The 13,467-nt window shown below is 38.1% G+C and overlaps 1 protein-coding gene across 2 annotated transcripts in view; it reads right to left on the bottom strand.

The window, feature by feature from the left end:
- Positions 1-13,467, bottom strand: part of SEL1L3 (SEL1L family member 3) — a 36,865-nt gene that overhangs the window by 16,509 nt on the left and 6,889 nt on the right. For both annotated transcript variants that reach the window (XM_049795192.1, XM_049795202.1), the window contains exons 4-13: positions 10,746-10,867; positions 9,239-9,354; positions 7,604-7,659; positions 6,498-6,630; positions 5,777-5,909; positions 4,886-5,032; positions 4,256-4,467; positions 2,529-2,708; positions 1,274-1,393; positions 516-656 (exon numbers count right to left, since the gene is read on the bottom strand). In XM_049795192.1, the coding sequence (XP_049651149.1) occupies positions 516-656; positions 1,274-1,393; positions 2,529-2,708; positions 4,256-4,467; positions 4,886-5,032; positions 5,777-5,909; positions 6,498-6,630; positions 7,604-7,659; positions 9,239-9,354; positions 10,746-10,867 (1,360 nt within the window). The remainder of the gene's footprint in view (positions 1-515; positions 657-1,273; positions 1,394-2,528; positions 2,709-4,255; positions 4,468-4,885; positions 5,033-5,776; positions 5,910-6,497; positions 6,631-7,603; positions 7,660-9,238; positions 9,355-10,745; positions 10,868-13,467) is intronic.

Raw genomic sequence — 13,467 nt, 5'->3', positions numbered from 1 at the left:
ACACCGCTTAGCTGATACAACTTATTTGACTCACCTGGGGTTATGTCTGAGTTTAGCCTCTGCCATCTACTGCTTCTTACAGGGAAGAACTAACTACATGCAGGGGCTATTTAATTCCCACTCAAAAAAAATAATTCCCAGAGATCTAGTAAAGAGCATTCTAAGAAAGGATCGAACTTTCACCTACATCTCTACATCAAGGCCTATGGCTACTAGCTGGTTAGATTTTTGAGGTGACAAGCCATTAGGAAAAATTAGGATCCACAATTTAGGTGGTATTTTAATCCTGAATCTGGCCAGGAACAAAGTGACACAACTGCTTTTAACTTGCTCTTTTTAAAATTTTTGTGTATATCTGGTAAAAATCAACATTAGCTTTGTAACTCTTGACTGATTTTCAGAGTAAATCTAAAAGCACTTGTATACACTCTTACAGCGTGTCACTACCGATAACTTACAAACATCCATGACATAGGAAGGATTTTTTGGAAGTGAAAATATGAAATGTGACTCACCTTAAATAACACAATGGCATAATCATATATTAACACTGGATCTTCTGTTTCTATTGCACCCTTTGCATACCATTCTATTGCAGCTTCAGGATTTTTTGCCACTCCTTGTTGGCCCCAAAACAGCATCTGAGCCAATCGTTGCTAAAAGAAACCAGCGTAAGCACTAATGTTATAAATGCTAGTATTGAAACTGGAATTGCAGGAGCAGACTTTTCCAGGCTTAAATACATTTTAAATATGTGAAGAAACTAGTTAAATGTCCTCAACAGTTTGAAAACAATTGGTTATCAGGAATATTCAGAGGGCTTCCCAGTGGTGAAATGTACTGATATTAAATCTACAGCAGGGATATTTTTTACAGCTGTCAGTACCAGAAAAGTCTGGCTTGATTTAAGGGCAGAGGTAAGTGATAAAGGCAGATTTGATGCGTGCAAATGGCTCAGTATTACAACATATTGCTGCTGGTCTCAGATCAGCAGCAGTAACTGCACTGTGTCAAATACAAACCCAGGGAAAATGATCAGAAAAGGAGGTTCCTTTTGCCTTGCATCACTCTTCTAGCTTTTTGCATGGTCACTGGATATTATCAGACAGAAACATGGGAAACAGTTCAAGCTCATAAAAAAGAAGCAATTCTGGGTGGAAAGAGAAAATATCTGTCTGCTTCACTCTCCTCCACAAGACTTCTACATAGTCTATAGATGTACATACAAGATGTGTGTATAAAATCAAGAAAGGGGAAATGTATTACTTTATACCTGTGCAGCTGCATTTCCTCTTGTTGCTTCATGTTTTAACCACATAAAGACATCACCATTTTCTTTTGTTTGAGCTTTTAGCAGCTCATCATCCATCAGCCTTATAGTTTCAACAAATGCCTGAATAATAGGTGAACAAAAAAAAATTATTACACAATGAATTCATACATCTGCCACCAAAATGAAAATGTTGCCCATTTCCTGTTTATCCCTAAAAATTCATGATCAATACTGTGGTTTAAAATTGTCAGCACCCCTCTGCTGGCCAGTGCACTAAGAACCATCCTTACATCCAGCGTAAAAACCATTTACTGCTTTGTTACAGTACAAAACTGTAAGTCCACTCTACACTGGAAAGATATGCCAAGATGTCAAGAACTGACCCCCACCTCCCCCCCCCCACCCCTTTATAGTTTTAAATGGACTTAATAATGGCAAAGAAGTGTTTTTAAGCCTTTTAAGGCTTTTTAGTTGCTATAGAAATCTCTCTTAAAAGATAAAAAAAGACTGGCAGAAAGCTTGATGAAAACCTGCCCTACAGAACTCTTATCTAGGTGGCTGTCTGCTGATTTTTGGTTCTTCAGCAATCAAAATCTCTCTATTTTTTGTACAATAATCATTATTTCTGATAAGCCAGGATCCTAGTACTGGCCTACCTTGAGTATTCTTTCAAGATAAAGTTGTGTTCCCTCCTGTTTAGCAGCTCATTCTAAAATCATTTCACTGTAACTTTATCTCATCAGATAGCTACTTAACAGACAACTCTTCACATTTGATTATAGAGAAGGTATAAGTATGGAGAGAACAATTCGTCTTTTACATGAACTTCATGATGTTAGGCTACTCAAACAGCAGATGAGTTGCTTAATAAACACATCCAATTATATTAATAATTAAAAATCTGAATGAGGCCCAAGAATAAGACTTAGACTTTACTGAAAGACAGGCATGTGAACAATTCTGAGGATTTGAGCCTAGCTTTGATTTGATTTCCCCCTCACTAAGAAACAGAGTAATGATACCTACACATAATTTGGGGGATTTTGTAACAATCATAGAATCATAGAATGGTTTGGGTTGGAAGGGACCTTTAAAGATCATTTAATCCAACACCCCTGCCATGGGCAGGGACATGAATCAGATGAGTTAATATTTGTAAATCAAGACAAAAATATTCTGGCTACATTATTAATATTAATATATGAAAAATCATTTGCACAGAAAACAAATTCAGATACACTTTAAACTCTTTTACCTGTTCCCCTTTTATAGTGTGTTGATCCAATGATGTCTTTATTGCAATATTACTGTAATAAGCATACGACAGCTCCAAATCAAGTGGATAGTTATTAATGCCTTGGTAATGTTTATAGCCAAGATTCATCACAGCAAGTCTCTCATTCCCCTGAGCGCCAACCAAACTATACAATAGCCCCTGGCAAAAATTAACAGACATAAACAAGAGTGAATTCACTGCACATCTCACAAATTTAGCACTTCAGTGGAGGTTTACAGGGAACAGAGTGCTCAAACTGGTAGCTGATATAATAGCTGTACCATGTAAACACAGTTACAAGATCAAGCACAGCCCTAAAGCAGTTAAAATGTCTTCTATATGTACAGAAATATTTGAAAGAAAAACTAGACTCTCTAAATACTTCTCAAGTATTGCTCTTATTCTGCTACCACTAAGTGTGTAGCAATTTTTTAATGCCACTTTATTGTAGTGTTAATTATACTCTTTTATACTCAGCAGTGACTTAACTAGTCTTACTGATGTCAACTGGAGTTTTCACATTGAATTCAGTGGAAACATAAGGAAATTAACAAACAGCACTTGAAAATCTTACCCTAAGGATTTGACAGGACTAGAAGGATGGGACTTGAGGCTGACAAGGTTTCAGCACAAAACTCCCTTGAGATACATGTTAATTGGTGGTAGAAATAGTCTAGGTACTGCACGTTCGCCAAAACCATTTTCAGCACTACTATTATTTTTCACCTGCACAGTAATAAAAACAGTGATATCCCATCTGCACTGGATATTAAATTATTTCCTATGCTATCTGAAGCAGATCCAATAATGAAATTACTTAGCCTCCATAATTAGCACTAGGTATACTCCATAATTAGGGTATAAAAAAGGCTCCTGTCTAAGGTTTCTTGTGTTAGAGAAACTGGAGTGAGCTTGGCCTCGGGGGTTCTTCTGATTTAGTATCCTGTAACCACATTAGGCAGATCTGCTATTCTTTATGACCATTTTATATTGAACTATTATATCACAATTAAATATCTGTTGGCAATTTCAGTATAGCCCTCTTCCAGTGATATATAAACACCTCACCTTTATTTGACCTTGCAATGGAATCGCATGGAATCATTTCAGTTATTTGCGATCTGCCTAGAAGGTCAGGAGTTCACATACTCTGCAGCTGCTCAGCTGAAGCATGGTCAGATTCTTCCAAAAGAAAACTGTTCTACTTTGGTTACCTTTAATCATTTGACCATAATATACTCAGGGCCACATTTTTGCACACTGCAAAACGGGACTTATTTCCTGACTGTACTATGCAACCTTTCCACTTTAGGAGATTTGCCTGACATAAGACTTTTTTCATACCCATCTACAAATGACTGTGGGTGACTCAAGGGTTATTACCTCATCCTACTTTCTCAGTGACTGGAAAAAGCAGTATGTTCCATGCTGTTCACTTTACCACCATTTTTAGGTCTTACTGAATCATTGATTTTGTTGTTCTGGATGAGCAGGATAAAGATTCCCACTATCAGGACTTCACAAAGATGTCACTGCCATCAGGCTATTTAGGAGTAGCTGTATTGGGGAATCCCTTCAACAACAGCCTGGATCTGGAGGCCATTTCACATTATTAAATTTAATTGATCATAAATCCATCCCATTTCTAAATTGCCTTTAAAGGTAATTAATTTCACAGACATAACCAAACATATTAAATATACTACCTTTGTACGATCCACAGACACACCGAGCCCTGTTTCAAATATAACTGCAAGGAAATAGGAAGCCTTATGGTATCCACAACAACTGGAATCCACCAAGAGAGGGACAGAGGAGCCCATATTGCTGAGGCCATCGGCGCTGGACAAACCCTTTGCAACCTTCTCAAATATCCTTCGTCCAACTTCTAGAACTGTGTCACTTCCATTTTCTAACACTAAAAATAAAACATAGGATGCACAGCTATTGCAAGAGTTAAAATTAGGAACCAATTTCTCCTCCTTAATTTAATGGGACTAAGACAGATTCTGTTATTTCTCATGCTGAATGGTAGTCTTATTGCAGATAACCAAAATTCCTAGAGATACAAGGTACTATTGAATAGGAAGGGTGAATAAAAATCCAAAAGACCATCTCAAAGCTAACCACTAAAAATGTAAGGATAGCTCTATTTCCTTCTACATAATAAACCATCCTTCATTTGCAGCACAACATATAAGCCACATAACGCTCCTTTACTAAGTTAGCTGATATGAAAAAAAGATGTATTAAGCATGAACTGAAGTCAAAGCATACTAACGTACATGACATATATTGTGGCATTATTTAAGAACAATAAAATAAAATATGATTACCATCTGGAGCACTGAAATCCATCTCTTGTAAGAGTTTGAACAAAGTGTGGTACTTTTCCCTGAGCTCTTTTCCCCACATGAAGGCATCACATTTGGATTTTTCTCCATATTTGTAAATCAACTCCAAATAATAGTTTTCATAGTAACCTAGAGAAAAAACATATTTAAGGCATGAGAGCTGACTTGGCTGATTTTTAAAAAAGCTTCTGGTAGAAAAAAAGATGTTTCTAGGGTAAACTAAAAATTCATGGACAAAATGAGCACATACTTAACACAAAGTAGTGCTAAAAACTCACAGAGCTAGCACAGGCCACTTACAAATACATATAATTTCTTCTACTCTCTTCCAGACTCTGGTCACAATGCATGCAATCAAATTCTAATTGGAAACATAAGCTAGTTTTCAGCACACACCTACGATATGTTACTCTTCTTTCACTAAAGTGGTTGCTTTGCTATAAAGCTTCAATTACTGCACATTAGGCAACTGTGGCAGAGACATTCTACCAAAACTCACCCATTTTTGGGAAAGGGCTTAAAATATATGTGCCTTTAGGGTCACTTGGGAATGAAACGGAAGAAAGGCATTGAATAGCTTACATGTAAGCTTGAAAGTGTTTCCTTGTCCCTTTATGCACCTGTCTTACTAGAGAAGAAATTTCAAGAACATGATTTAAGTTTGTATTCCATGGCACAAAAGTCTTCGCAGGGACAAACCCACAGTTTTAGCTACCAGTAACAAGGCTAAACTCTTCAAATTGCCTTTTTTTCTTATTATGGCTGAATTTAAGTTTACTTTTGATGATTTTTATCCAGATTCTGGTAAAAGGAAAGAAAACAGGTCTCCAAAGATGACAGTTTAAAATTCGTATCTCATAGATCAACACTTACAATTTCTTAGCGCTTTTTCGCCTTGCCTTACAATATATCTGTACTCATAAACTATTTCTTGAATGTCCATACATCTCTCGTAGTAGAGTTCAATTTGTTCCACTGTTTCTTTGTCATGAAGAGGGTTAGAAATCTATAAAAAGGCAAGTGATGGATAAATGGCATCTACAGTATCTGTTGTCTATGCTTGGCTAAAAAGAAGTGTTGTAGGCAAATAACAAAAGGAAACAGACTGTTTACTACAATCAGCTTACCTGGCACATCATGTTAATGTGCCAGACGACCTGATGCTGGCCACAAAAGACTTTAAACCAGTCGCCACAATCCAAGAAACCATGGATGAACTTCCAAAATTGACCAAGCCTATGTGACTTTTACCACCAATTTCAACAAAACCATAAATTAATCAAATGCGTTCAATACTCTATCATCAAAAACTCTGTGACACATAGCAATACTGAAAATAAGTCCTTCCTTAAATATAAATTTAGGAACATTGCTTTACGTACTCACTTCTAGAAGTCTTATCTTTTAGCATTTTAAGTAGTAACTAACATTCCTAGGTTTCAACAGAAAATGATCATATTTTGGTTATATATTCCCAACTATTATGCTTCATAGGAAGTTTATCACCTGGTAAGAGCTTCAGTTAAAAAAACATAAAATACAGACATAGCTGGCTGCTAATATTTAAACACTTCCAAATACTGCTTTTGTTCACCTGTTCTGTTTCCAACACGTTGAGACGGTAGTATTTCACAGGTCCAAAGAATGCTTCAATACCATTTACATATCCACTGCCTCCAAGAACAAAGTATCCAGCAGTGTCATCGTAATAGAAATCTTCCCTAAAACTTGAGAACATGAAAGAGAAGTAAGCTGACTATCAAGAGGTACTATAAAAGAAAAAAAGAAATTTGTACCTCAGAATTTCCGTAACTGACAGCCTTAAACTCATTGCCAGTATCTTTTTCTTTTCTCATCTGTTTACTCTCAAAATCTACTCTGCAATTTAGTGTGATAAATTCTGGAGTAAATTTAACAAAACCCTTGTCTGCAAACTTATTAAACCAGCAGGGTGTTTTATTTTTCTGACCTGCAGGTATCTTCTGGTGTTTTATGCATCATTACACAACTTCAAAGATTTCAGTTCCACCTCTCCCTTCCACTTACCTAAAATTGGCATATGAAAATTTAAGTTATCTGTCTCCTATGGTTACTATCTACAAATTTACAATTTCTGGTTTGTAAACCATAGTGGAGAAGGAACAACACTGAAGTCTGCCATGCAATTTATTGTTATAGTATCCATATTAAAAGTTTTTTATTTAATTATTTGCACAAGAAAAAGTCAATCTTAAATTACAGTGAAAGAGAACAATTAAAGATACATTTTTAAAAATTACTCAGTTGCTTAGAATAAAGGATAGAGCAAGAATATTTTGGTAGAAATTTTGCTCTCTACCTAAGCAAAGCAGATAGCAATTCTGCTCTCTCTCACCTCTCTCTCAGCAAAAGCAAAACTTCCCTTGACTTCAGTAAGGCCAAGATTTCATTTGAAGACTGATCCTAATGCCACTGACTTTCAGACTCTAGTACTAAATCATGCAGCATGTTAACTCAACTAGCTCATGGCATTAACAAAACTATTCAGCTCAATGTAAGCACAATAATGCAAACTGTTTTTGAAAGCAGAGAGTAGACAAAGACCAGACATTTTGAAAATCATTTGGAATCTCAGTTACAAACTTGTGCTTTCCTTCTCCCATTTTCCATATGTGAACACATACACAAATACTACTCAACAAAGGGAAAAACGCTGCTTACATAAAAGACTGATGATGATGTCTTTTCAAATTCTTCCCAACAGTGCTTACTTCTACCTAAAAGAACACAAAATATTAATTACAATAAATAAAATATTACAAGGTACATTTATTAAGCCATTTCAACACATAGCTCAGAAGATTACAGCTGCAGCTTGTTGCATCTCCTCTGCACTAAAGAGGATAGTGTCACATATCCCATGTATGTCAAGCATTGGCACTGGTCTGTCCTGGCCAACCATGAGCAACGAAAAATAGCAAAAATAGCACAGATGTTGCCTACTTCAGCTATCATTCCTGTGTTCTGTTACAAGACATCTGTACTTTGCTGAAGCATTTATTCTTCCCAAGTGTGAAAGGCTGTTTTGCTTTTATATAGCAGAGATGCTAAATGAAAAGAATATTGATCTCCTCAAGAAATTGTAGCTTACAGGTAAGGAATGGTCATAAAGCTAATGTAACAGGCCATGATTTTAAAAAAATCTCAGTTCAGCTCCTACTGCTACAGGAGATGTACTTTTGGTAGACTTGCAGTGCCAGAATGGTTAAAGGAATTCAGATGCCCAAGAGGAAGACAAAATAAGATTTTTCTACATGTTGGTATTGTAAAAAGTTGCCTAAGGACTCACAAAACAACCCTGCAAAATTTTCTCAAGTGCCTAGGTATTTTTAGGGATTCATCTGCATCTTCAGATGCTCTTAAAATCTGGCTCTTAATTTTTTGATGCTTCAATTTCCCAACTTTCCCTAATTTATATAGTTTGTCTCAGATCATGCTGGACTAAATGTATCTAAATCCATGGAAGTGAAATAATCATAGAATCATTCAGGTTGGAAAAGACCTTTAAGATCATCGAGTGCAACTGTAAACCTAACACTGCCAAGTCCACCACTAAACCATGCCCCTAAGTGCCACAGTTGAGAAATGGAAGACTAAGCTTTTCATTATTTTCGCACCCTAATATCTTAATAGCTGAAGGTTCAGACAAGAACTTGGGCATTTTCAGAGCTGCTTTTGGAAGGTTTTGTGAAAAAACAATTGTGATTTGTTAAAATGTAAATTATGTATTTAATCTACTACAGAGAGATACTGCAATATTCTTCTGTCTTTTAATGGTAGTCAATCCTATGCCACTTCATCAAATACGCAAAACTTGGGAACTGCACATGCCTCCTGTTAGCTAACACATCCAGGCAAGAGGCATGCTACTGTACAGAAGCAGAGACACTTAAATTTTCATATCAGAATAGTAAAAACACCTAAGCCTCCAAGTGCAAAGTCCCTCAGAGCTATTCACACCATGTAACTTAAAGTACCTAGATATGGTATCTATGCCAAGAGTCGTGGCTGCCTGTACAGTCAATAAAGTCTCTGGAGAGCAACTCTGCGCCAAGATAGTCACTGAATACACAGTAATTCTAGGCTCTTACCTGAAGCATCTAAGTTGATTTCCCAAAGTCAGATGGCCTGGACAGCCCCAGACAATTTCTATTTTTAGATTTTTCATTCTTTTGCTATGTGAGCATGTACAAATTACAATATTTCTCTCAGTCTCACCTATTAAGGGGTTTGTCAGAGGCGTAATCAAATTAGACAAATCTCAGCCTTGATCCTGTAATTCAGTAGCACGCATACCTGTCCACCCTTAAAAGAGAGATCCAGTCGAAACCACTGCTTCAGAGGAAGGCTAAAGCTAGTTTTCACTGCAAGGTCATCTCCTCTCATGAGGTGCATCTGAATATGTACATAACCTGACAGAGCAACAAAGGAAGAAAAAGGAAATAAGCACCACAGAAATATCAACATATGGGCTTCCTAATGTATTATTCACAGTGATCCTCTCTTCTTCATCACCAGCAGAGATCTGGGCACTTGCCAAGCCATACATCAGCTCTTGCAGAATCCCAGGGAAATGCGCTCCACATTTCAGTTACATGTCTCGCATCCTAATGTCTAGGCTCCCACATGAAACCACAGACTCAGAAACAACTGTCTGAGGGATAAACACACCTAACACAAGGCAAACAGGGAGGGTGCCAGAGTTGGTCTCAAACAACAGAAAGGGGACGTGACTTGCAGCAAACAGCAGAGGGGGACAGCAGGCAACGGTATCTCCTCAACACTCAACTGCTAGAACGTGCTATGATCAAATACAAGATGCCTCTACCCTCCACTACTCGGACCTGCAGAAGCTAGACTCATGGTCTGAGCTCTTAAGATCAGAACAGGCTATTATGATAATCTAGTCTTAACACTGAAGATAAAACTGGCCCTAAAACCTCTCCAAGCAAATCTCATATCAAGCTGCTAACTTCCAGCTGAGCTGCCATTTTTGTTTGTTCTTCAAAGAAAAGCATCCAGTTTATAATGGATAGATTTAATTATCTACATTGGTTACAAGACAGAGAAAATGGAAATAGCAAAAATAACAAGAGAAGAAAAGATTAGTTGTGAAACTTGCAAAGAAGGGGAAAATATGTAATGTCTTATGAGAAAGCCAGGTGTGCACTTTTAAAACTCTGCATACTTACTTCCTCTGTGAGCCTGCCAGCCAGCCCCCAGCTGCTGAATTTCATTCTCTATCAGAGGCTGGAGACGTCTTCTGGCAGAATGTTCCTCTACTGCAAGTGTTGCTAGACTCAGACAGTGCTACCTCTTAACTTTTTTTTGAATCAGGGAAATAGACAGTGCTTCTTGAACACTGCAATATAGGCAAGACCTTGAATCATTTGGACTTTTTCTGAGGCTATTTCAAATTTTCTAAAATTTTCATGTGCTATGTATATAAGAATTGAGAACAATATTAAAACAATACTTCAATACTAAGAACAAAGGTGATCATTGAGATAAGACTGTTTAATCCCAGTGTATGTTCCTGACCTGTAAGTTCAGTATATTCTCCTGACAAAGCAGACATTTTCTGAAGTTAGCCAAGATTAGATGCTACGCAATTACTCCTCAGTTTTACCCCATTAATTTAGTAGCTACTCTCCTGTTTAGACACTATAGTTAAAAAGAAGCATTTTCCAAGGGATCAGTTTCACAAAATAGGTCTGATAATATATTTATAAATGTTATTCCTAGGCACAGATCTATAAAGACTATATTAGACCCCTTCTAGGACGTGAATAATATCCCTTACCTTCCTCATTTAGAAATACAGCAGGAGTACTATACATTTCTTTTGGATCAATAAAATAGAGTATACCACACAGATCCTTTTCACAGTGATGGTGTAAATATAGCCAGATTGAAACGGTGAACCTGCATGAGCAAAAATAAACAAGAAAATCCAATCCTGATGAGAAATCTCCCTATATAATTTGAAAAGCATGCATTTCACTTTAATTTAGCAAACCTGTTTCACACATGTAATCTTCAGAACAGAACACATCCTCTGCACTGAAAACCTTCAGAGCAACAGTACTTAAGACTCTTGGATCTGTGATCTCCTTTTAACCACACACTTTTGTGGTAACAACATGAGAGGAGAGCAAGGGAGTGTAATCTGAATCAGCTCCAGAATGCTGGGTCAGAGCCACTGCCAGATCCCACATCAATAGGGAACTGAAAACACGACTGAGACAACTTGGAGCCAACCTCCCGCTTGCAGGCTGCAGTACAAAATCCCAAAATGCACGGTCTTGCAATCTTGACTGTGGAAGCCAGTAAAAACTAAACTGTGTCTTCTATGCTAAATGCCAACTGTGAAAATGTGCTTGGGAGAAGCAGTTAAAAATGAATCCAGCCTCTGGGTAGTACAGATAGGTATGAATAGCTGTCACAGAGCTATCACAGGCTAAATAAAGGTAGAGCCTGTGCATACAATGGAACAGCGCAAAATAAAAAACTGAAGACCCGACAACACCATCTACTTAGAAATTTCTGCACAAAGCTGGCTGAGGCACTAAAAGCAGCATTTATACACAGTATCTAATTTTAAGGAGTTCCTCTGTGCCAGACTAAATCTGTTTCAGTGCTCTTAAGCAGAAACTTGGCCACTTATTTCCATAACATTTCCATAGCAGTTAGGCCAATGCTGAACGCCTTTGAAAACCGCACCTCCAATGTACAACCCAGCAACGCATTATGATTATTATCATCTGTGATAAAGAAGTTCTCTTTTCTTAGTGACTTTCAGAAGGAGGTATTTTTTTTTTTTTTAATTTCTATAATTAAGAAAAAAATGCCAGTATTTTTTTATAATACTTTAGAATTGGGTCAGCTTGCCTTATTTCTCCCTCAAGAAGTTGCTGAACATAGAGTACCTTGTATCTATTCCTAAACTAAAGCAATATAGATCTGAAGGCCTGCTCTCCTGCTTCAAAATATATGCAAGGGTGGTGAAGTTTTCCCTAACAGAGTCCATACTTTAAATACCTAATAACACCATATCCTCCCAGAGATGGTATATGGGTGAGGTAGAAGGCTTTGCAAATCACAGTCACTTGTTTATTGATTGTTATGACCTACAGGCAAACGCTGTGCTTCCAGAAATACTGCTTATGCTTATATATCACTCTTTTCATCTTTCATCTCTGGCAACATAGAAAACTTAAATGCCGCAGTCTCCATTTAATCCTTGATTGCCAGTCTGAGCACATAACTGTTGTGGACAAATTTTTTGGGACAGAGTTTGGGACAGTGCTGACTCACTTCACATCCCCCATTGCTGCAGAATGCCGTACTGCGTGAGTAGTCCCTTACAGTCCCAGCCCATCCTTGCTGCAGGCTGGCCACTGGTAGCTACCTCAAATGACAACTGTCTATCTCCAGACCTCTTTCCTTACAAATCCCTGACTGAAGTCAAACGAGTAACTTCAGTTAGATCCATCTGCTTCTGTTGGCCTTTAGGTGCAGTGGCGAACCACCACTCACATACACAGAGCTGAAGGAAAACTCTTCCTCTTCTTAACAGAGCTACCCCAGGCTGTCACGCAACTGCAACACACAGGCAATGCTTTAACGCTGGAAACACCACCCGAAGGCAAGAGAGGGTGGAACTGCATGGAGCTGGTAAAGAGCTGCATAAATTCATGCCATACGTTCTCAACCAGAGCCCGAGTGCCTCAGTGCCAGAAGAAGAATGCAACCGTGCTGGTAAGCTAAGGGCAGCAGGCTGTGCAAACCAGGCTGTCACCCATCCTGAAGAGGCCAGGAGCTAAAAATTGCTCTGTACTTGTGACCTCAGAGCTAGTTTGAGGGCTAGTAATTCATATGCAGCCTGTGCTATCTGGCGAGTCTTCCTTGGCACTCTTCTTGTGGTCACAGGCCAAACACAAACCAGCAGGCAAGTTCCAGTTCTTGTGACCATTTCCTATTTCTGTAATAACGTTGCTGGGGTAACAGCATCTGGTGGAAGAGAGATATATAAATATCTCTCCATATACCTTTTCCTCTAAAGTTGCAAAATATGACTGAAGAGTTGTGACAGTTTTGGGAAAGGGGAGAAGAGTAGAGAAATATGATCTTCCCAGAGTGATTCCTCTGTAACTAAAGAGCGTGCAGGGGCTAAATGGTTTTACTCCTGTCCAACTAGGAGAGTCTACACAGCGATGGTGGAAGGAAATAGTGTAAGCTCAAGCTGGAAGACTTATCTAGGCAGAGGCTCTATCACTAAGGGCATGTCAGCTGCAAAATAAACTAGAGTGTGAACTTAGAGGGGAAAAGCTGCTCCTCACTGCTTGCCCTTGCAAGAAACCCTACTCTGCACTTGGTCTGCAAACAACATTTGAAATGCAGATCTCTTTGCAATGCAGAAAACCACAAGGTAGCTAGCTAGTCGTGAGACAGCAGTCTGATCACAACAGCACGTAACAGCTAACTTACCCTCCTAACCCTACCTATCCAGCTCAGTTACACCT

Source organism: Accipiter gentilis, chromosome 3, assembly GCF_929443795.1.
Source record: "Accipiter gentilis chromosome 3, bAccGen1.1, whole genome shotgun sequence".
NCBI lineage: Eukaryota > Metazoa > Chordata > Aves > Accipitriformes > Accipitridae > Astur > Astur gentilis.
Note: the sequence above shows the minus strand (reverse complement) of the source record. Positions and strands in the feature narration are given on the sequence as shown.